Here is a 25,520-nt window from a genome sequence, read left to right as displayed (position 1 = left end):
TTTATTAATTGTGGGCTCTGTGACTAGGGAAATACCTAATTCTTCTGGTCTAGGGAAGGCTGAATGTCATTTTCTTGATTTCTATTCTGAAACTCTATCATGAAAACCCTACGTATTTTATTTGGGCTGTCCAGATAGAATAAACATCTTGAACATCAATAAAAAAAAAAGTGTATGTCTTTTACTGTTTACTATTATTATTTTACTGTTGATATTACTATTAACTTTGCTATTGGCTTTATGAGACATTATCTTCTTGTGCCTGTCCTGGTTCCCTTGATGGCAACTCTACCTCTGTCCCTATATTCAGGTGTTCTCTAGAGTTTTGGCATGCTCAAACTACAGAACCTCTGTGAATGACATCATCTATTCACCAGCAAATGTGAACTTTGCATTTATATTTGCTTCATCTGTATCTGAGTGTCAAATCTTTTTAAAAAACTGCTTGCTGAACTACTTATTTATACACAAGCTTGTTCCCCAATTAACTTAAAGAAACTTAAATGGGTAGTATAACAACCAAAAATATACTGAACTTTATTTAATAAGAAACAACATGTAGTTATGCTAGGAGGTTCTAGCCAGTTGCTGTCTACAAGTGGGCTAAAATTTTGGCCAGAAGCTTTAAAGGAGCCAGGCTAGCTCTCCATGTCTAGGGCAGTCCTTTATTGTCCTTGGACAATTTCAAAACAACAATAGCCTATTTTTGAATCAATTATACAAAATATACCTTTCCTACCATAAGAAAAACTGAGGCATGTATTCTTTCTATTTTCTTGAGGAGAACACGTATTAATTTCAGAACCTCTTTGTATTGATAAAAGTACACTCATGCATATCTGATAGTACGAGTTAACTCTGTAACTCAGCTGCTGTAAAACCTCACCTACCCATGCTCATTAACCTAACATTAAATATTTTTAAAAAGTACATATTTACTTTCAGATCTCTAAACCAAAGTGCTAAAAACTTAAGGGCATATTATAAAGCATTGTTTAGGGCAGCAAACTACCTTGATCAGAATGGGCATGCTCTCACAGCAAAAAACATGAACAAAGGGACAGTCATAAATGACACTGGAAGATGATCTCAGATACAATTTAGCACATCACTTTAAGAAACCAGATTGTACCTGAGTGCCGCAGAAACCCAATACTGTTAGCAAAATTCTAATTTCCTTATTCATCAAATACTTCAGAGTAGTAGTAAGGTTTTTTGTTTGTGTTGCTTTAACGAAATCAAAGAGCTAAAACTGTTGCACAATATTTTAAGGTACCTCATAATTATCTTCAAAGAGTGCTAAAAACATTATCTCTAATGGAGATTATCTTGGAAAGTATTAAAATACATAGCATTTTAGGGAAGAATTTGATTTCTCACTTTCTCGGATGAGCCATTTGTTGTACTTATAAAACAAGTGTACTATCAATTTCTAATAGAAACTTCGTTTCACACTTTTGAGTGAATAGGAAATAGAAAGTGAAGAATGAATAACAATAATTAATACTTTAACCACCACCACAGTCAAAATTACAAGTGTATTTATTTACTTGACTCTCAACTGTTGAAGTGATGACAGTGAGGGAGGGGTGAAAAAGCCCTGAAATACGACACACACATATTTTAATTTCAATGGTATTGAAATTTGTGTTTATCTCCATTATCATATTTTAGAAATTTAATAGAAAACTTCAAGTCCTTTTATTTGAGCTTTCTAGAGAGAAAATTTTTTTATCTTAAAGCAAAAAATTCTCTTTTCTGCATTATTAAATGTCACATTTTCTGAAAATTATCAGTAGAAAATTTGATAAATTATTAGGAATATGGTAAAAATAACTCTTACTTTATTTGTCAACACTGTAAGAGTATTTTTCAATTAAAAAAAACAGGGATATATTTAAAAAAGGGTGCCTGTCTGGCTCAGTTGGTGAAGTATGAGACTCTTGATCTCTGGGTGGTGAGTTCAAGCCCCACACTGGGCAGAGAGCTTACTTAAAAACAAAAACAAAACCAAGGGCACTCGATCCTTATTCAGTAATAATTCAGCTGCAAAAATACTGTCTACATATTTTCTTACAGTTATTTGAAACTACATACCAGTCATATATGGCAGACTTCCTTAAAGGTTTATATTCTGACATATGCAGAATGAAGTACTTATAAGCTACCGCTATGAAACTCATTTCTAAGTCCTCTTAATATTGTCTTCCTGTCACTAAAGTGTTCTAGTTTAAACTGTTATTGTGCTGACTAAATAATCACAAGCCACCAGTATATTACAACAATTTAAAAATGGGGGTTCTACAGCTAGTTTTGGAATTAACCCCTTATTTACACTAATACATCTTAAATTGTTTGGAAATTTTGGTAACAAGGGTACAGTGAACAAATGCATGCTTCCACAGAATTTAAATACCCCCCAAACTCTAGCTCCTTTTAAAGTTTTATAAAAAATGCAGCCCTTCTTTTATAACATAATGAAACAATGAAAATAACTTATCTTGTATATTTCCTTTAATATGTAATTATACTTGATACAAATATGATTAAGACTTATGCATTTTGTTAGATATTGATCTATGTATTTAAATGTAGACATCCGCAAACAATAAGTTATTTACAATGTACAATTCCTCAAGGCCAGCTCTTCCAGACCCTATCTTTGTACCAACTCCTCTGATTTTTGCTTGTCAATTTTGTAAAAACAGGTAATTGCACATAATTCTTTACTTCCCACTTCTCTCTGGCCTACTTCTAAATACTCACCTAATATCACTACAATTAAACAGTTCAACATGTAAAGAAGAGATAAATGGTTCATTATTAGTGGCTGCCTTTACTGTCTCCCTAGCATGGGCAGTTCCCCAATTTTGAAACACTACGTGCAAATTGTTCTATTACAATTTAGTGGAGCACCGAATCCATTCTTCCAAAGAAGGTAAGTTAAGTTTTATGATTTATTTATAAGCCAGATTCCAAATGCTACACAATCCATAGAGAACTTGTTTTAAATTTTAAAAATATTTCTCAAGTGCTATTTATCCAAATGAGATTTTGCCTTAACTTTTTAACAATGACACTTTAAGAACTAAAATTAAAACATTTTTTTAAAAAGATCTTATTTTTTTTTTTTAAGTAATCTCTAAACCCAATGTGGGGCTCGAACTCACAATCCTGACATCAAGAGTCACACGTTCTACTGACTAAGCCAGCCATGTGCCCCCAAATAAAAACATTTTGATGGAAATCTTTGAAAAGTACTTTATTTGTTCTCTCTGGTTTCTTAAAAAAAAAAAAAATCTTGACCAGTATTAACATTAAAGAAAAACCACTTATAATGTGCTACTTATAACATGGCTAATATATATTCTCTGTGAAATCAGAGATTTTACAGCAATTTGTACCCATATTCTTATGGCATGGATTTTTTTAAAATAGTTTTTCCATTTTTTTTCATTGCCTTTTATCACCTTTCAATGTTTTCATTTTGCCTACACTAATCAGACCCAGCCTAGAAAATTTGCTATTCTACTTTAAAGTACACTAGTAAATAAGCTAGAAAGTTAGATAGAATACTGTGTTCAGAGGGGGAAAAGAGGCAGGAGAAGAGGGTGAAAGCTTTGAATAGAAAGATGAAGGGTTTTCCGAGTAAACAAAATACAATACCAATAATATATAATAACTCTGTGATACTTAAATGTTCCTTCAGAGAATTTCCATCTTCCAAATAACTCTGATTGGTGGATATTATTGTATAGTTTGACCATAACTAACCATGATTTTAATATCTTATATATAAGAAAATTTTAATTAAGATGCCAAGTGTGCAAAATTGAGGAAAAAAAGAGGCTAGGAATTAGGTGCTCTGTATTGAGACAGAGTTTTTTGGTATTCAGAAGTTTTTTGGTATTCTACCTATAAGTAGGAAGGCAATTATCCCATTCAGAAATATCATTTATATATTTTAAATTTTAAAGCACACTTTCCAACACATAATTTTTTTTAGAAAATCTTTTTTTTTTTTTTTTAAGATTTCTTTAGTTGAGAGAGAGCGACAGAGAGAGAAACAGGAGGGGCAGAGGGAGAGGGAGAGAATCTCAAGCAGGCTCCCCACTAAGCTCAAGGTCAGACTCGGGGCTTGCTCTCACAACCCTGAAATCATTACCTGAGTTTAAAACAAGAGTTGGACACTCAACCTACTGAGCCACCCAGTTGCCCCTCCAACACATCATTTTAAAAACACGATATTAACCAATGAGATAAATATATGGAAGGAGAGAAAGACAGAAAGCACGCTATATGTTTTCTTAACTTGAATTTGCCGTTTTTGTTTTTTTAAAGCTAATGCTCAAGAGAATGAGAAGATAAACCACAAACTGATAGAAAATATTTGCCACAGCCCTATCTGATAAATAATTGTTACCCAAAATATATAAAGAACTCTTAAATGAACAACTGATTAACAAATGGGCAGAAGACCTGAACAGACACCTTACCAATGAAGATACACAATGACAAGTAAGCATATTAAAAAATGTTCATAATGACATGTCATTGGGGAAATGCAAATCAAAGCCAAGACGTATCACTACATACCTATTAGAACAGCAAGACTACCTTGTATGATACTACAACGGTGGATGTGTGCCGTCATAAATGTCTCAAAACCCATCGCATACACAACACCAAGAATAAACCCTCACATAAACTATAGACTTTGGGTGATAATGAGGTGTCAATGTCAGTTCGTCTATTATAGAAAATGAGCCACCCAGATGCAGGATGTCAACAACCGGGGAGGTTGTGCCTCTATGGCAATAGGAATATGGTAACTCTGTACTTCCTCTGCTTATTTTTGCTATAAAAAATATTAATCAAAAAATTAAGGACCAGGGTAGGGTGCCTGGGTGGCTCAGTCAGTTAAGCAACTGACTCTTGATTTTGGCTCCATGCTCAGTGGGGAGTCAGGTTGAGGATTCTCTCCTTCCCTCTCCCTCTGCCCCTCCCCCCCTAAAATAATAAATAAATCTTTCTCTTTTAAGATTTTATTTATTTATTTGGGAGAGAATGTGAGCAAGAGAGCACGAGCAGGGAGGAGGGGCAAAGGGAGAGGAAGAAGCAGACTCCCCACTGAATAGGGAGCTTGATGAGGGACTCTATCCCAGGACCGTGGGATCATGACCTGAGCTGAAGGCAGGTGCTTAACCAACTGATCTACCCAGGTGCCCCTAAATAAATCTTTAAAAAAATTAAGGACCAATTATTGCCAAAGACCCAGATAGTTAAACACTCATAATGTTACAAAAATATTCCAAAATTCTGCAGACCTAAAAAACAAGATTATATTTGGAATATTATTCTTACTCTGTATTTTATGATATATAAAAATCAAAGATAGGTATTGCATATTCTCTGATATATCAAACTATATAAAAATGACAGAGATTTAAATGTTGAAAGCTTAAAAGCAGAAATCAACATTAGTAGGTAAAAGCCTCATTCAGTTTAATAAATGAGCTAACATATGGACTCAATTCATCTACTCTGGAATTATTATAATAATTTTACCAGTTTGGATTTTATTTATTGTAATAATTTTATCAGTAGCTAAAATGGGATACTGACACATAATTACCTTTGAGTCATAATTTTGAAGGCATCTGGGAGGTAGCAGTCTGTATTCTCCATCTGAAATGGGTCAGCATCACAAATCTTGTCATCTGTCCGACCATAGTTAGCACTCTCAATCATGATGACATCACTGCCTGGACATCGCAGATCTATAGAATAACCTTCACAGGATAATTCTCGCCTAACTAACCCGAATGGCAAAGCTGCTCTGCTGAAACCTTAAAAATGGAAGAAAAAAAAGAAAAAAGAAATGAAAATCAATACATTTATGCTTTAATTTTTATTTTTTATAAGTATATTTTATAAATATTTATAAATATATTATATGTAAAATATATATTATATATAACATATAATTATATATTTATAAATAAATATGAATTAATATTATGTTTTAATTTAATTTTAATTTATATTTAATTTTAATTATTTTAATAAGGCATTTTCAAGTACTATGATTCATGTCTATATTTTAGAGGTGTAACAAAAAGTATGTTTTTTAAGTCATCCATTCATACATTTATTAAATAATTCCTTGACTCCTTACTATATGTCAAGAATTTATTCGTTTTTTAAATATGTATCTTTAGCTGGACTATTCACCTGTATAATACAACTTAAAATTATTCAAACAAAATATTTTCTGTATAATCTACTCAAAACCAGAAACTAAGTGACTCTTTCTGAGTAAATCCAAAGAAAAATGACTAATTTAATCAATGGATTTACAAATAATGACAAATTTTACAAATACAAAATGTAACAATTAATCAAGAAACAATCTTCCTTTAGGCAGTGGAATAAAAGCTCTGATATACACTGACTTTACTTTCTCATTTAATGTAGACATATTAATTGCTGTTAGTAGCATTATCTTAAAAAATACTTTTATCTTAGCAGTTTCCCACCCCCCCAAAATTACTAAGATACTATGATAATAACACTTATTAAGTGGCACAATAGCTTATGTCAATTTATAGACACTTTATTTAAAAACTGGCATAAATGCAGCAGTTGGGAATTCAAAGGAGCCAGCACTCACTGCTCCAATCCTGTCCAACAAGCTGATATAATTCAGGGAGGGCAAAATTTGTCTAAGATCCACTTTTGTCATCTACAGAATGGAGATGAAACACCTGTGATGTGACTTTTCCTACCTGTGTGACTCTAAAATAAGATCATGCACGTAACAGCGCTCAGTTAAAAGTGCTGTATGATTTTAAGTGTGGTGTATTAGAAAGAGTGTAGACAACCTCTGTTCGTGAATGCTGAAAAAGATTCCCAGATGGAATAAAAGATTAGAATTTTAAGTTTTCACCCAGGGGACCCATAAAGTAGTAACACTGCACAGGACAAAGAGTAAACACACAGAAAGCCAAGAAGAGCCAGGAAGAAGTATGTGTGAGTGAAATCTACCTTCTGTGAGCTGGTGTTCTACCCATGGTTAGCTACCACTAACAAAAACTTCTCCAGCATTGCCTCAATTTTGTGTTTCAATTTTCTAACCTGTCACCGTCTCAAACATTCCTGTTACGAAAAACCAGCAATAATTTTAGTATTTTTTCTTATCTCTATCCTTTTAGTTACTCCACATCACATAAATTATCCTTTATATCCCCTTTTATAGAAAAAAAGCTGGCATTCAGAAGTAAACAGTTCCAAGTTATGAACTTCAAGTTCAAAAACTGAGTTACGTCCAGGTCAATCCAATGCCAAAACCTGTTCTCTTTAACTTTATTGTACAATGCCTCTCACTAATTCAAAGACAAAAAGTCACCTGGTAAAACATGCACCTTCTAACAGGCAAATAATCCTCCAGGAGGGTGACTGGGTTACTACTTGGATACGACTCAAAAATCACCAATTCTCACACTTGGCTGAGCTCTAAGTTCTACTGCGAAAACTAAAGGTGTAATTGGAATGATGAGAGCAGAGAAAGACACAACTTGGAGCACAGAAATCTTCAGAGGATTGCAGCCCACCCCAACCTTGGAGGGTTTCATCACTAAGAAGGTTTATTGGTCTCATGAGATTACTACAAGTGTGTGGAGAGGTCCTATATCAATGAAGAAGGAATAAAGAAATGGAGCTAGACGGAGCTCCTGGGTGACTTAGTTGGTTAAGGGTCTGCCCTCGGCTCAGGTCATGATCCCAAAGCCCCACATGGATTGAGCTCAGTGGGGAGTCTGCTTTTTTCTCTGCCCCCACCCCCGCTCTGTCTCTCTCAAATAAATAAATAAAATCTTAAAAATATATATATGCTTTAGAGCTTCACTTTAGCGACAAAAGCTGTGTGGAAATTCAAATAAACAATGTACAAAATTCTGAAACACAGAGTATTTTATTTTTTTAGTTTGCTATAGGCTTTTATTGCTTTGTATCGAACTTTTTCTTTTTTTTTAATTTTGTATTATGTTATGTTAGCCACCATACAGTACATCCTTAGTTTTTGATGTAGTGGTCCATGATTCACTGTTTGCATATAACACCCAGTGCTCCATGCAATATATGCCCTCCTTAATTGAAGCACAGAGTATTTTAAAGGCAGAGATACTTTGTAATTATAAATCCTTAATAAACAAGAATAAATCATATTATTAGAAAATACTGTGAATGTTAGAACACATTATTAGAAGACTGGCTTGGAGCCATAATTCACAACTTTCACTACTTGTCAAAAATATAGGATTGATTATGAAGCACTGTGGTTTTTAAAATAAGCCCTTAATTTTTGCTGTTATTGATAGCTTGCAGTATTACAGTTACAGTTCTAAGTTAATTTTCCTCTGCTTTTGAAAGATAAATATTTAAGAACTTGCATTGTTGAGTGTCCTGCTGTTTTGGTAATTCAGAGAGAGGATTTTTAAACCTTAGCCATAGTCATCCAAACAGGTAAAGTAAGAAAAAAGAACAGGAAGAAGAGACGGAAAGATCAGTTTAGATTTCTAATATAGAATCTCCTGGAGAAGAGAGATCATAGTACTCCTGCTTTCACTGCACAGAACTGAATGAGATCTTAATTGTGCATATTGCTTTATTAAATGCTACAATGTCTATTATTTTAAATCATAAGTGTTCTCCTTTATAAATTCTTGCTCTCTCCCTCGTTTCCATTGAACTGTATACATCTTCACTGAAGTGCTTACTATTACCACTTGGTACCATGCATATTCATTTTTAATGTATATATTCCCTGCTAGACTATGATGATAGAATTCTTAGTTATAATTCCAATGCCTAGGTGGGTACATGACACATAATTCCAACAATAATTCCAATAAGTATTGTCAAACCAAAGCTAAACTGAACTATTGTTCATTAAAACCATAAAAAATTGCAATTTTTTCCCTCTATGATACCTATTTCCTCTGATTATGGAAATAAAAACAGTTAGCATTTAGAAACAGATAAACCACTTATAATCAATGAAAATGATACGCCATCCTCAAAAAAGAAAAAAATCTGCCAATTTATTATTTTCTAGGTACTGCTGGGGTTCATTACTGTTTTTCATAAAGACAGGCGAGTAACATGTTTATGAACATTCATTTATTTAAAACCTGTTTTTCCAATCAGAAATACAAAAATTCAAATAGGGACACAGAAAAGTTATTGTAATAGCTAACATTTACACACCAAGTAATATGTTCTGGCACTGTGCTAAATGCTTTATACGGATCACTTTTTTTATGCTAAGCAACATCATCATCGACAACAAAAAACAATGGAGTAGGTTACTCTTATAATACCAACTTTATGGAGTATGAAACTAAGGCATAAAGTTCAGAGTCTCAAGGATTACCACGAGTTTGACTATAATGCACACAGGGTTCTCAGACTCCTAAGCCCCCGATCTTCTTAGTGGCCACAAACAGAAAAGTATTGTGTGACTTCTCCAGCCACCTTATTGATAATAATTTTATAAATCTTCACGCAATCTGAAATCCACCAATGAATATTAGTAAATTTGACAGGACACAATTATGGGAAAGGTTCACAAAACATATAGATAATAATGAAAATTACATTTTGGAAACTTAGTGTAGTATGCCATAAATATAAATTATAGAGAGCATAATCTACACTGTTGAAATATGTACACATGGCAAGAGTACGGAATACTGAAGTATGTGTGTCTGCGTCAGCCTTGTGAACTTGACTAAGTCATTTTACATTTCTGGGCTTTAATTTCTTTTTCTGAAGAATTAAAGTCATTTCAAAGTTGCATCGAATTTCACCAATCTATGATTCTAAATAGGCAAGCTCCTTTTTATCAGGTAACACATGCTATTCTAACATTTTCAAGTGATTACTAAGTAATAAATTACTTGCTCTATTTCTTTAAAATATAAACATACACGAGAAGGCTCACATGGATGTGTTCTGGCACAACCATGTTCCTTACAGAGGACTGTCAAGGTAATTCTCCAAAGCACACGTGATGACTGGGCAGCCAGTGTTCACACAAATCGTAATCAGACACCTTCCTGGATTAACTATTTTAATCAAAGACAGTGAAAGGGATAAAATAAACAGGGGTCAATCATGGGATCACAAGAAAAATTTACAGAAATTTTTTAGAAAAATGTAACTTGCTGCACCTTTTTTGGCCGCTTCACACTATTTTCCCTAAAAACTTCAAGGAGTTTGGGTTCAACCTCTTCAATAATGGTACTTAGGAGGAACTTTGGAAAAATCTTAAATAAAACTGTTGCAACTGATATTAATTTTTTAAATTCAGCATTTTCACTAAGAAAATGTGATGACAAAAAGGAACAAATCTTATTCCTAAATACATTTATTTACTCCTTTATTTATATCAATGTTAATGACTTACTATATCGCAACACAGAAATAAATCATCACAGGTATGGCTACTATTTCTTAACCACACTTTCTTCCTTTGTATATGATGTAATTCTTAACTGTTTAAAGTGGGTATTTTTAAGATTTTTTTTTCCTTGAAGTCACTTGTCAGGACTATATAATTGATTCCCAAACACAATTTTGCATCAGAGTCATTTGGTAAATGTTTTTAAAAAGATCTTCAAGCCCTAATCTAGACCTGCTGAATCACAATCTCTGGGTTCAGGTAAAGCTGGATATTTGTATTTGGGAAGGAAAATGTTAATTTATTTGCAACACTCTGATATAATAACTAATATGTGCCAAGGCCTTTTTAAAACAGTTTTTATTTCTCTATTGAGATTATATATTTATTAAGTCATTGCCATCATATTTCCTCTTAATTCTCTAATATAGCTGTAGTTTTACTTTAATCTTTGAACATATTCATAATAGCCACTTTGAAATTTTTATCTGCTAAATCTAACATCTGGGGCCATATCAGACACAGTTTCTATTGAATGCTTTTTCTCCTGAGTATGGGTCAATTTCCTTGTTTCTCTGCATATCTTATAAATTTTTTGTTGTTGGAAAATAGACATTTTAAATAATATTCTGTTAGCAACTGTGGATCCAGATTTCCCTCCCCAGAGAATTGCTGCTACTGTAATATTTTCTTTTTAGTATCTTGACGGGATTTAATCTACAGAATCTGTCCCTCAGTCAGCGGCTGCTGTCTCTGCTCACTATTGTTATTTTAATTCTTATTTTTATTTTCTAGCCTGGCTTCCTGGGGATCATCCCTGTCTCTGCATAGCTTAGTGATCAGCCAATGATCGGGCAGAGTCTTTACATAAACACCATGAACCCATAACAAGGTCTCCACCGTCTGCTGACTGATCTGAGTATGTGTTAGGGAGAGCGTTCAAAGTTCAGGCAGTTTTCAAGTCAGCCTGGGTTATTTACTTTCTGCCAACTCCTCTCAGTCTCTTTGGCATGTGTGTGTAGCTACCCACTTAGTCAAGAATGCATAGAGAACTTTGGCTCTTTCATTTCAAAGATTTCCTGGGTTTGTTTCAGACTGGCCCTCCAGTCTCCCCAACAGGGGCCACAACCTCAGGCTAGCATAGCTGTGAGTCTTTCCCATCTGTTTTCCACAGTTTACTACTTTTATTGGCAACACTGCTGGGCACGGGTTTCCATCCTCCACTCCAAATCAAGCCAACTCTCTCTGGCAGCAGTCACTGATTTCAAGGCCAGCCTTGCCCTAATGAAACTACCACAAAGACTTAGCCAAGGACTGGAGGGTGGAGGCTAGGAGCAGCCCCAGGCTAGAAGGCTTTGAACTTCCATTGTTCATACCAGAAGTTCTACAGCTTTTCATAAATAAAATGCTTCCCAATTTCTTATTTGGCTCTGGTTAATTTCCAGAGCCCTAAATGGTTGTGGTTCACAATTTTGTTCAGTTTTACACTTGGTTTGGGAGAGATTTGCCACCCTCTTCACCCCATCATCTCCAGAAATTCCTCTAAGGACTTGAAGAATATTTACTGACTAAAGTGCTCAAAACAACCATATTGCATAGGTGGTATTACTAATATCACCATTTTACAGAGGAAGAAACTGAGGCACAGAAACATTACTTTTTCTGTCATCATACCATCCAGTAAGAATAAAATCAAGGTTTGAGATACATTACTGCAGCTCCCAGGTTCATATCCTTAAATGTCACTCTAATGCGTCTTCAAACGATAATGACAATTAGCAGCAGGTTTGCAGACCCCTGTTGCAGAGGACACAGTAGGGTGTACGGAGTGCTTTTCAGTCTCAGGGGAAGAAGAGTAGGAAAGGAAATAATAGTGTTTGATTGTCAAGCTTTCAATGAAACTGTCCAATCAACGTAATCAACAAAGAAGTTCCCAAATTAAAGCCCTTTAATCATACTATTACTATGACATTTATTCTAAGTTGTGTTTTCAATCTATTGCTATTTCAACAAAGAAAAAAAAAAGCATCCCAACAAACAAAGTGTAATCCAATCCATCTTGCAGCCCTGACAATCGAAGAAAAAACTTGTGGGAGGCCCTGTGAACAAAAAATCAATATTGCAGCTTTGCGCTGTGCAAATGTGAATACCGCCAAATAGCGGTGCTTAGAGTAAAATGAACTGTTTTGCTCCATTTTCTCCACTCTGAACAAATGATTTTGAAAAGACAGGTTTTTTTCCCCGCAAGCTATAAAATGTCAAGCAATAACTCTCTGAGTTTAGGCTAGTGATTGGAATAAATACCTCCTGGCAACAGGTGCAGTGACTTAGGACTGAAATCATTCACATTCAGAGGATAACGTCTAATAAACAGATGCACTGCTTTGAGACGGGAATTTGTAAGACCAGAATTGGAACTGTCATTGTATTTTGCATCATATGAGTATTTTTGCAAGAATATATGCTACTCTGGCAACAGACAGTATACTCTGCCATAAGCTTATACTTTTGATAAACTTTGGAAACTGGATTATGAAAACTTTACTTTCCTAACATTGTCTCCATTCAGTCTGCTCTTTACATACATTTCTGTAAAATCATACATTCCTATAAAAGTCTTATTAAGCTGTAATATAAAAACATCAACTTTTCTGGTACTGTTTTTCTTAATTACTTTGAACTAAACCCTGTCATGGACGCTACTGCTCATGCTGTCCAGGGTCCCGGCAAGCACCATGCCTTCTGATTATCAGGGACCTCTATGGAACTGAGGCTGTGACTTCCAGCTCTACTGAAACATTAACACAAGCCACAGTCTACTACTAGTGCTGGCATATTGAAATCTGATTTATTTCTGTTTATATATGTTAATGAGATTTTTTTTCCTAAAATGGAAATCAGAAAAATACTTAATAAGGACGGACATGATTTCAATCAGGCTGACCTACAGCTTACAAGCTTCCAGAAAACTTTTTTCCATTTCATTTTAGTTTAGATGAAAAGAAAACCTTAAAAATAAGCCTAAAAGATAACTTATTTCACTAATGGTTCAACATTTTTATTTCTCTCTGAATATTCACGAGGTCATCAAAACAAAATTTTAAAAATCAAGGATGTATAAAAAAGCTTTTGTTGGTAGGGGCACCTGGCTCGCTCAGTTGGTAGAGCATGTGACTCTTGATCTTGGGGTCATAAAGTCAAGCTTGGTGTTGGGTGGAAAGTTTACTTTAAAAATAAATAAATAAAATTTAAAAACTTCTTTGTATATGAAAAGGCAGTGTGTTAAAAACTCATTTCACATAAGTTTACAGATTATTACTCTGTTGTTTTATTCTATTAGTCCGTTTAAGAAATAACTTTTACCAATCAACTCCTAAAACATCTAATACTTTTATGTGCATTAAAATATAGTTCTTTTAACCTATCAGTCTTATGTGAGGAAACAGAGTACAAAAAACTTTCACCTTTGAATTTGTTTTCATGCTAAGATTAAGGAAAATAAAGCAATGCAGAGTGATTTTCTAGCATAAGCACACTGGTCTTGAAAATGTAGCAATTTTTGTGTAAGTAAACTTGGTTAGCATGAAACACAAACCAAATCCTTACAGAAAAATAAAGTTCTTATAAAAGAAAGTGAAAGTGTTCAAATAAGTTAAGATCATGAAACTACAAAATAATCACCTCACATTTATAAATGAAATGCCTTAGCTTCTCATGTCATTTTGGCTTACAAGATGGGTTTTTTTTTGGGGGGGGGATATATTTTAAATTATGAGACATTTCGAACAAAAAATTTTTAAGAAGATTTATAGTTTTCTTATTTATATCCAACTTATAACAGAAACACTATGATTTACACTAGAATACACAAAAAAATCTTAACAAATAAATGTGGGATGAAAAAAATAATGCATAATTAAATCCAATTATACGAACAACAAAAGGGAAAAGAAAACTTTATCTTTGGGACTTGCTAAGATAACAAATTCTGGACATTTTGTACACTCAAGGTAAAAGTACTGTTCTAATGTAAAAGTACTGTTCAGCTATTAGGTTCAATTATTACCACTTGTGAAAAGCTTCTGGATATTTTAAGGAGAAAGTATGCATTATGAGTCCTTCAAAATATTTTGGGATTAAATTTCTTATTAGAAAGAAATTGATCTTTCCCACTTAAAAATTTGTAAATTATCTTCCACTGATTATTAAGTCACAAGTGCCACTAAAATACAGCAATTTAGTTATATAATACTATCAGTTTAATATCAAGCTCTAAAAGAAAAATTCCTGATAAGCATGTGTATTAAAATAATGCATGCACATGAAGAGATGCTTTTAATAGTTACAACAAAAGCTATAACTTCTTCAAAGTTCAGAAATATAGGATATTTTAATTCTGATCTACTTTTTAAAGAAATTAGTGAATTTTGTATTAAGCCTCAATATTACCCTAACTACTCAGTGCTTATGTTTATTTTTTTTTANCATTTTGTACACTCAAGGTAAAAGTACTGTTCTAATGTAAAAGTACTGTTCAGCTATTAGGTTCAATTATTACCACTTGTGAAAAGCTTCTGGATATTTTAAGGAGAAAGTATGCATTATGAGTCCTTCAAAATATTTTGGGATTAAATTTCTTATTAGAAAGAAATTGATCTTTCCCACTTAAAAATTTGTAAATTATCTTCCACTGATTATTAAGTCACAAGTGCCACTAAAATACAGCAATTTAGTTATATAATACTATCAGTTTAATATCAAGCTCTAAAAGAAAAATTCCTGATAAGCATGTGTATTAAAATAATGCATGCACATGAAGAGATGCTTTTAATAGTTACAACAAAAGCTATAACTTCTTCAAAGTTCAGAAATATAGGATATTTTAATTCTGATCTACTTTTTAAAGAAATTAGTGAGTTTTGTATTAAGCCTCAATATTACCCTAACTACTCAGTGCTTATGTTTATTTTTTTTTAATTTTATTTATTTATTCAACAGAGATAGAGACAGCCAGCAAGAGAGGGAACACAGCAGGGGGAGTGGGAGAGGAAGAAGCAGGCTCATAGCGGAAGAGCCTGATGTGGGCCTCAATCCCACAACGCCGGGATAACGCCCTGAGCCGAAGGCAGACGCTCATCCGCTGTGCCCACCCAGGTGCCCCTCAGTGCCTATGTTTACACTATTACCTCTGTATAGAATATTCTACTCATTTTTCTCTTAGGCAACGATTACTTTCCAAAATCCTATCAAGCTTTCTCCAACAATGAGGAAAAGAGAATCTGAGCTCAGGTTTTGGGTCATCTATTTTCTTTCTTCCAATAAGTAAATATTTACTGCACACCTTCTATGTATCTACTAGCACTCTTCTAGACACTGCAATATAACAGTGAACACACATGACAATGATCCCTGTGCCTGGGTAATTTACACAGGTAGTGAGTTCTCCTTAAGGTAAGGTACCACATCTATCTAGTTCACCATTATAATGCCAAAACCTAACAGTCAGTTGACAGTGCTCTTTTTATAGAAGGCATGAAATAAAGATATATTAAATAAATGGATGTATGATTGAACTAAGGAAATGAACAATTATGAGCTCCTCTGTCAGAGGCAACATGTTTCTAACAGTCTCCTTACTAAATATTCCTACCCTACTGAACTCTGAGCTACTCAACAGAAAAAAGTGAATCCTATTTACTTCTGTATCCTTGGTTTCCAACACAATGCATAACACACAACAGGCATTCAATTTTTACTTAATTTTATTTTGTGCTGTATTTTATACCTTAATGCCTTATACAAAAAGATGTCACATATACCCAGGAACATAAAATGAAGATGTTTTTATAAGGGAAAAAAACACACACCACAGTTCTATCTTTTTGTATATGTTAAAATGTTTTAAAAATTTTTTAAATCCAGATATCAGGAAATAAAGAATATAAATGTAACAAAGATGACATCTTCACTAGAGTCACCAAATCAGTGGGCCTCAACTATGAAATGCACCCTTAAATGACTGACCATCTGCTGGAGTTCATAATCATCCAGGAGTACACGTAAAAACATTACAAAAACCAGAATAACAACTTTACCCCTCTTTTCTCTAACCCACTAAAGAGGAAACACTCTTTACATTTATTATGTCTTGTAACTAGTTAAAACCAGTTTAACATTAAGAAGTTACTATCAGAAATGAAATTTCTCAAGTCATTAACATTGCATTATCCAATTAAAAGTCTTAAATAATTCTGTGTAATTTATTCACTGACAAAAAAAAACCCAGCGATACAATCACAGAACAAGTAACAAAACAACAATTCCTTCATCTCCTCAGGTACAACAATTTATTTCTACTTCCACATTGATTAATATAACTTTCTAACAATTTTTTCTTTTACTATTCTGTTATAAATTCTATTAGCAACTCCCACCCTACCCAGCCTCAAGAGTGTTTGTTCTTAAAAGCAGTTAAAGAAGCAAAAATGCAAAACTGTGATTTGTTCCCTCACCTAGTGACTTACCCCAAACCATACTAGCTACAAGATTCTATTCCTTTCCTGTCACTGTATTAGTCTGACAAAACTATTTAGGGGCAGACCCTCATTTAAAGTACTCCCCAGATAGGTCTCCTAAATCAAAGAGAGTCAAAATTTGGATTCTGAGGTTTTTTTGTTAATGTTTTTTAAATGCCAAAAAAAAACCCCAAAAAAGCCCCACAAGAAACTACCAGCCATTATTTCATGCTTTAAAAGGTACATTTAAGTACAATCAAAGAGGGACAACAATGTAAATGAATTTAATATTTCCATGTCAATTACCTTTATTTGACAACAATAAACTCTATAAAGTCATAAAGAAATTACCTGTGTAACAACTGGCTTCCTCATTAAAGGTATCTAATAAGGGGGCCAAATTAATACTAATTCTAAAACTTATTTGAGTTAACTACATTGAAACTGCACTGAAACCACCCACTCATTTCTCTCAATCCCAAACAGCAATCCAAAGGTAATCACATTCAGTCACAGGTGACTCAAGCAAGTGTCCTAGAAGGAAAAGACATTATACTTCCATATACATTCCTATGAAGTATTTATTTCTCACTTCAGGTAGGAAAGATTAACGCATCCTGCAACCAGTCTCAACGTTATCTTGACTTTTCAGAGACTGTCACCCACACTAACACTTCGATCATTTAAAAAGTGTCAGCCATTTAACCTTTTCCCCACTGAAGAAGGGAGAAATTTCATGTCTTTCCTTTACATGCTATAAAAGGCACTCTTCTTTCCCTAAAACCTCAAAGGACTTCTGAAAGTTAGAACTGTTGTTGTTTTAACTGAACACAATAATATTATGGATGATCAAAGAAAGGCTTTTCTGTTAGGAGTGAGAAAGCATCTTTCAGTAAGGTTCTAGGGTGAAAAAATCCTTACTGTAGTACTGTCCCACCTCAAAAAAGCTACTCAGGACACCAAAGTTGATTTTTAAACTTCCTACCTTTTTTCTCTTAAATAATGCTTAAAATTTGATTCTAAATTATGCTACATACATGAATTTCTTTTACTTTTTTAAAGATTTTATGTATTTATTTATTTTAGAGAGAGTGCACGCACACATGGGAGGAGCAGAAGGAAAGGGACAGGCTGACTCCCCTGATGCGGGGCTTGATCCCAGGACCCTGAGATCATGATCTGAGCCAAAATCCAGTCAGACACTTAACTGACTGATCACCCAGGTGGCCCTACGTGATTTTTTTTTTAACCCAAACTCTGGACATCACTCCTAACATGTAAGACTTCCTTTACAGCTGAAGGATATTTTTATCTCATGAACAGTTTGGAAAGATAAATTTCTAAAAAATGTATGGGGGCGCCTGGGTGGCACAGCGGTTAAGCGTCTGCCTTCGGCTCAGGGCGTGATCCTGCCGTTATGGGATCGAGCCACATCAGGCTCTTCTGCTATGAGCCTGCTTCTTCCTCTCCCAATCCCCCTGCTTGTGTTCCCTCTCTCGCTGGCTGTCTCTATCTCTGTCGAATAAATAAAAAATAAAATCTTTAAAAAAAAATAAATAAAAAATAAATAAAAAATAAAAAATATATGGAGCTTATGGAAACAACTAATCAAATGGCTAATACGATGTATAGGAAACAAAATTACTCCAGTGAACACTGTACCATTATGCTATTACTTTCTTCAATGAATGTTCCTAGACAAATTAAAAACAGCAAAATGACAAAATGAGTGAAACTAAATGCAGTAGTGAGCCTATTTTGTGAACTTTACCTCAAAATGCAAACTCAAAATTATCAAAACCACTACTAAATGAAAATAGCATCTATAATGTTATCTCTTACTAACATCTTTGGCAGCCTCACCCAAACACTTTATTGCTCATTCATTCATCCATTATGTATTTGTGTCTCAAGCACCTTCAAATTCCTCCACTGGACTATTTTGGAATAAGCCAAAGAAACTAATAACTCTCAGGTTGGAGGCAATTGCACTACTTCTACAAACTACAGAAAGCCCACTCAGTGGTAAAAATCCTCCCTGAGGTAAAGCGATGACTGACAGAAGTACTCACTCCTCTGCTAACTGTGATACTATGAGTTAAAACAGAAACAGCTTCCCAAAATGCTATAAAGATTGTCAAATAATTCCTTAAATGACAATATCACTCCGTTCATGGCTGGTTTTGGTGTTATTATTTTTGTATTGGGCTGCTGAGGTTTGTTCAATTTTTAATGAAAGACGAGATTTTAAAGAACACACAAACTATTCTCAAATATGTGTCACCAGAACATTTAGGGAGGGAAACAAAGAGGGANATGAAAGACGAGATTTTAAAGAACACACAAACTATTCTCAAATATGTGTCACCAGAACATTTAGGGAGGGAAACAAAGAGGGAGAGAGAGAGAGAGAGAGAGAGAGAAATTTAACCTGACATTGTAAAGTTATAAAATGTTGCCTTAAAAACGAAATACCACTACTTTTCTGCAGAGTTAAAATTATATCCTTTCTCATATTTAACTGCCAAACTAAACATCAAGGGAACTAAGAAACAGCATGGTAGCAGATCCAAAAGCACAGGCCCTGCCCCTACATATATAGCCCATTGTTGTCTTTCATACTTGCTCCCTACAGGTACCAACAGTACAGAGACAACAGAGCAGTTCCAACTTCTGGACTCAGACATTCTAACGAATTATAAGGAATTGCAGGAAAAAGGCTCTAAGAAACCCTGTTTGAACCAGTGTTGCTCTGCCCTGGTGTACTACTCTAATGCCGCTTCCCTGGTACTTAAAATGTTTATTTCCGTTGGGGCCACCTGGGTGGCTCAGTGGGTTAAGTGCCTCTGCCTTCAGCTCAGGTCATGATCTGCGGGTCCTGGGAAGGAGTGCTCCCCCCCAACCCGTGCTCCACACTCAGCGGGGAGCCTGCTTCTCCCTCTCCCTCTGCCCCTCCCCCTGCCTGTGCTCTCTCTGTCTCTCTCTAATAAATAAACTCTAAAAAAAATGTTTATTTCCCTTTACAACGTCAAATACTTGTCATTTCACCCTTATGAAGCTGAAGTTTTACCAGATTAAAAAAAAAATTCCCTTACTATTCAAGGCAAAAAAAAAAAAGAAAGAAAAGAAAAATAGAAGAAGAGCTTGATAACAATCTCAAAAACAAGCAGTGCTTCTTATCAGAAAATGAGAGTAAGTTTAGGTGAATCTGATTTATAACGACAACAGGAATGTTTCAGAAAATTACAACTCCCACGATAAACTGTCTAAACAAATAATAAAAGGTTAAATACTTTATATAAGCAGTCCTTACAAATGCTGAGTATTAATTTCAAAGTAGGTAAAGAAAAAGAAAGGAAAATGAAATAAAGAAACATATACAATGCTCAGTTTAACTGGCAAGAAAAAGGAGGCAAAAAATTAAAGTCTGGTAAAATTTTCTCCTATAAATTACCAAAAATTTGTTAGAGTATTATAAAACAGCCTCATTTATTTCTGAGGCTTTACAAATTGGTACTATCTTTCCAAAATAACCTTATCAAATTCCTTTTGTAAGAATATGCTCTAAAAAGAACCCAAAAATTTGCCAAAGATTTGAATATTCGTAATGATGAAAAATTTGAGACAAACCAAAGATCCCAATTAGGGAAATGATTTAAAAGTAGACTAATAAAATAGAATATGATGCAAACCTAATCAACAATATTATATTATAAATATAACGACTAAAGTAAATATAAATAATAAATAATAATGACCTGGGAATGTATTCCCAGAAAATGGTAAAAAGGAATTATAAATCTACTTCAACACAGATAGATAGATAGATAGATAGATAGATAGATAGATAGATAGGGGGAAAAAAATCCAGGAAGTGGAAACCCTTTTTGGCACAGCAGTGACCATTATGCTAACCAGCTCAGAGCTGAAGAAAACTGGCCACCAACCCTGAGATACCAAGAAGCAGAACGCGGGTAAACAGGTAAATGAAAAAATACTCAGCCTGGGAGTATAACAGAAATCCTGTTCTCCTTTATGGGAACAATTTGAAAATACACCATATCTCAGCCTGAGAATTGAAGTGCTTCCCGACCCTCCTGGTTCTGAGTTACTGGACTATGCATAATGGATGCCTTTGAGGACATGGGAGATCCCGGTGGTTTTTCCACAGATCACGTATATCCCTACTCCCTACATCACACTTCCCTCACTGCATCTGAGATACATTTTTCTTGGATAATCTATGCTGAAGCATACTTATTCAGTAAGAAATATTTTGCTCATGCAGGGGCCTGTCTCCTGTAGATTGCATGGGTTTTTCCTATTGCCCACCTCTCCCAACTCATACTTTATTCTCGCCGTTTGTTCCAAATTTCCTGCAGCTCAATCCAGACTTCCTCCAAGTACATCCCAGGGTGGCCACTTTGCTGTTGTCTCTGTTAACTTTTACATGCTGAAAGCCAGATGAATAATCTATTTTTATGGAATTAACTATTCATGTAGAAGAAAGAAGCAAATGGTACCCGTGACAGCAAGGTGCTATGTAGAAAATGCTAATAATTTATGCATTCCATATAATGTATTAAAATGTACAAAGTTAATCTGTTTACACTACGGAATTTAATCTTAAATAATTTATTTATAATCTAAAATCTAGTATGTGCATTCTTGACTTTGTAACTTTTTTCATACAATTCATGGAATTCTTTTCTATACACCCAGTTTCCAGGCCACCCCCTTCTTTAAGGCTCAAGAGCTCCCTCCTCTAAAAGCCTTTCCTAGCAGAAGAGATGGTATAAAACCATCAGACCCCAACAGAAGGCACACCTGATTCAGAGACGGGGTAAGTTTCACATGTATACAAAGCATGTTCACAAGACTCCCAAAATCAGAGTAATAAACGGTAGGTTTTTCAAAGAGAATTTACTGCCAAAGGAACAAGAGCATTAAAGGAGGGGTCACCGGGTATCACAGTGACCCACATGCACCACTCTATACACTGAGTCTTACTGAAAAGACAAGAGTAGAGCCAGCACATCCATATTCCTCAGGATTCCCCAAGAATGCAGAGACCAAGAACCAGTTCTGCCCTTTAGTGAGATGCTCTCTCCACCCACCCTGATGATGTCGACTTTTGACTTCCAGTTTCTGTTTTGCAACAGTATTCTGCAAGCTTGTCAACCACCTTATCTCATAGGAAAAGTATCCACTTCTATAATTTGCCTGTTTCCTGTGTGCTTTCAAACCTAGCTGTTGGTTGCACATTTATCTTGAAAGTCTTCATCTTCTGGGACAAGAAGGCTTATTTCCAGGAAATTCTTAATCATATGCTACTTTTCAGATGAACACTGTCTAGATTTGAACCTAGGCTCCTCTATTAGCTAAGTGATGCTGTTCAGATGGAAAAGTCCATACTTCAGTTTCCCTATCTGTAAAATTGAGGTAATAATAGTTCTTATGCCTCATAGGGTTTTGTGAGGACTAAAATAAGTTACTACATGTCAAGTATTCAAAAACAGTGCACGGCAACTCTAAGTGCTCAATTTTGCCAACAAACTTTTCTTAAAAAGTGATTCATGATACCTAGTCATAGGTTCTGGGTTCCACCTCCAATAAACTAAGGAAACAGCATAACTGGTAAATTATAAACCAGATATAATTGAATAACTCATTATATGTAGATAATTTGCATATTGTGAAATCATAATTATAGGTAATTAGAAATAAACTAGTCCATGTTGTTCCCATTTCTCTTCCCAATAGTTTCTTTGAGGGCACAAAGTTCACTTGCTAATTGGGTCATGTGTGCACATGTGTGCACAAGTGTGTGTGCACAGAGTACATTGGTAGACAGGTCAGGAAAAAGGACTTGAAAGGACTTACATACATATTCTAGATACAGCCTACATTATCTCACTTAATTATCACTATAACCCTGGCTGCATCCACAGAATATACTGCCTGCCCAGTGAATTTTTACTCATCCCTTTTTAACATTAGAGACAGAAAAAACCTCCTCTGACCATATAACCATGCTATACCACTTCACCTCCTAAACTGTATCATAATCTGACAAAAGCATCCGTGGGCATTCTGTGCACTTATCACATGGCTTCAAGCTTATCTAGTTATGTGTTTCTCCTTTAAGACCAAAAATTCCTTGAAGGCAGGAATACTTACTCCTATTTTTATACCAAGCATCTAGCAGAGTGCCTGGTTATAATAAACACTTAATATAGATGTGATATTAATTTTACAGCTCAGAAAATAGAGGCTCTGGGGTATTGATCCAAGGTCACATTACTGCAAAGGAAATGTGACGACTGGCTTTAATGCTCCCCTCACTATATACCATGACACCTTGTCAAGTCCAACTATCAATACTTTACTTTTTGAGATTCCAAGCCACTTCATTTCAACACTCTTCTAGCCTATTTTACCATGGACATCATTGCAATCCTAAGAACCCCCTCAAAACCTTTCCCAGACTTTTACATTAAATCCATCAAACACACATTAAATAGACACACTGATATTTTTTTTCATATTTTCCATAGGTTGTATTAAACCTGTTTTGTATACTGTATGTTTGAATATATAATTCTCTCACCTAGCAACACTTCTGTGTATTATACAAGTAGAATCTGATAGGCAAAATCTCAAAGTTATCCAAACGTTAGTAACAAACATTACAATGATGAAAACTTCATTACACATAACATTACTACAATCTTTTTCTGAGCAGTCGGATGTCAGCATTTCTTATTACCCAAACCAAATGATCAAAGAGTATAAAACCTCTGCAGGAATTAAAGGAAATAGACTAAAAGGTTCTATATATCTTGGTCTATTGCCTTGGTCACCTTTGCTTTCATAGTGTCTAGCACAAAGTCAGTTTGTTGAATAAATTAATCATCTTCCTAAAAATCCATTTCATTATTTCTGAGGAAATATGCTTGCCTACACATTACTTTGTAAAAAGTATATATTGAAAGTCTATATAGATATGCCCTCTGTGGATATGAAAAAGAAAGAGATCATTCTATACAGGAAGCCCAGATAAGTTTTCCTAAGCCATAGAGAGCTTTAAGAGGAACCCAGTGGAGTGTGCTTTCTGGAGCTGGAAAATATGTGCTTGTATTTTTATGTAAGCCTTGTCATCTTCCCTGAGCCCCTATATCTCAATTTTACCTGAACCAATTTTACCTGAACCAAAATAATCAGATGGCACCCACTACTTCTAAACAGTCTTCCTGTTCACTTTTTTCAGACTCAATACGTTAAATGTTACATGGTCTGCAAAAATGGGAGATACTGTGGTGTCAAACATCTAATGTCAGTAACTGCTACAACCAAAATTATATAACTACCTTTAATAAGCAACTCCAGTATTTTCTCAAGGATAATTAGGAATTTTTTATGACATTTTCTCAGTGTCCATCATGCTGTAATTTGCATTCACATGCTTTCTGACTGAAGATGAAAAGGCAAGTCTATAGGATATGTAGTTTCTGTTCTGTTCACAATCATAATCACGCACCTATAAAGCGGGTGGATACTTAATAAATCCATGTTAATATGCTAACAGTAACCATCATACGTCCATATGTTATTAGATCCATTTTAAATTTTAATTCCTTGAGATAATTCTATTTTTAATCTTTTAAACTCAATTCCCTATTTATTCCCTTACCTTTATTGCATATTTCAGGTTTGTCAGCTCAGTTATTCACCACTGAAACATCTACGAGTGGTCACCATATACAAGTACATAAATGTGATTACATATACATACACCATATACGCAAGACACAATATACTAAAACGAATTTTGTAGTTTCTAGTTTTAAGCAGCTCAGTCGTAAAAGTATAAAGCAGGAGCACATGATACAGTGAGAGAAAGGTGAATGACTTCATAAAGGATAGGTAACTCTCTTGACAGAAGGGCCATCAAGGAAGGTTCCTCAGGGAAAGCAATGTTTCAAAAACCTCAATATCAACAATAAACAAACTCAAACAGGTAAGGATCTGACCAGAAATGAAATGACAGAAAGACCACATCAAATTCATTTTTTAACTTATTAATACTAACTAAATTTTTCTCACTGTATTTTTTGTTTAATCAACAAAGGTGGTCATTCGTCATTCAAGATTTTATGTGTTTGCTTAGATATTTTGCAAAGATATAGAAAACTGCTCCAAAATGCTAAAATAAAACTCAGGCACCTGGGTGGCTCAGTCGGTTAAGCATCTGCCTTCAGCTCATGTCATGATCCCAGGGTCCTGGGATCAAGCCCTGCACAGGGCTCCTTGCTCAGCAGAGAGCGTGCCTTTTCCTCTGCCTCTGCTCCTTCTCCCTGCTTATGCTCTCTCTCTCTCAAATAAATAAATAAAATCTTTAAAATAAAATAAAATAAAATAAAATAAAATAAAATAAAATAAAATAAAATAAAATAAAAAAATAAAATAAAACTCACTGGTGGGGCACCTGGGTGGCTCAGTTGGTTAAGCATCTGCCTTTGGCTCAGGTCATGATCCCAAAG

At 34.6% G+C, this 25,520-nt stretch overlaps 1 protein-coding gene across 20 annotated transcripts in view; it reads right to left on the bottom strand.

Moving 5' to 3' along the window:
- The window catches only part of ADGRL2 (adhesion G protein-coupled receptor L2), a 609,194-nt gene that overhangs the window by 75,911 nt on the left and 507,763 nt on the right, over window positions 1-25,520 (bottom strand). For all 20 annotated transcript variants that reach the window (XM_034653754.1, XM_034653755.1, XM_034653756.1 and 17 more), the window contains one exon: window positions 5,636-5,849. In XM_034653754.1, coding sequence (XP_034509645.1) covers window positions 5,636-5,849 — 214 coding nt within the window. The remainder of the gene's footprint in view (window positions 1-5,635; window positions 5,850-25,520) is intronic.

Source organism: Ailuropoda melanoleuca, chromosome 2 (assembly GCF_002007445.2).
Source record: "Ailuropoda melanoleuca isolate Jingjing chromosome 2, ASM200744v2, whole genome shotgun sequence".
Lineage (NCBI taxonomy): Eukaryota > Metazoa > Chordata > Mammalia > Carnivora > Ursidae > Ailuropoda > Ailuropoda melanoleuca.
This window is presented reverse-complemented; position numbering and strand designations above follow the sequence as displayed.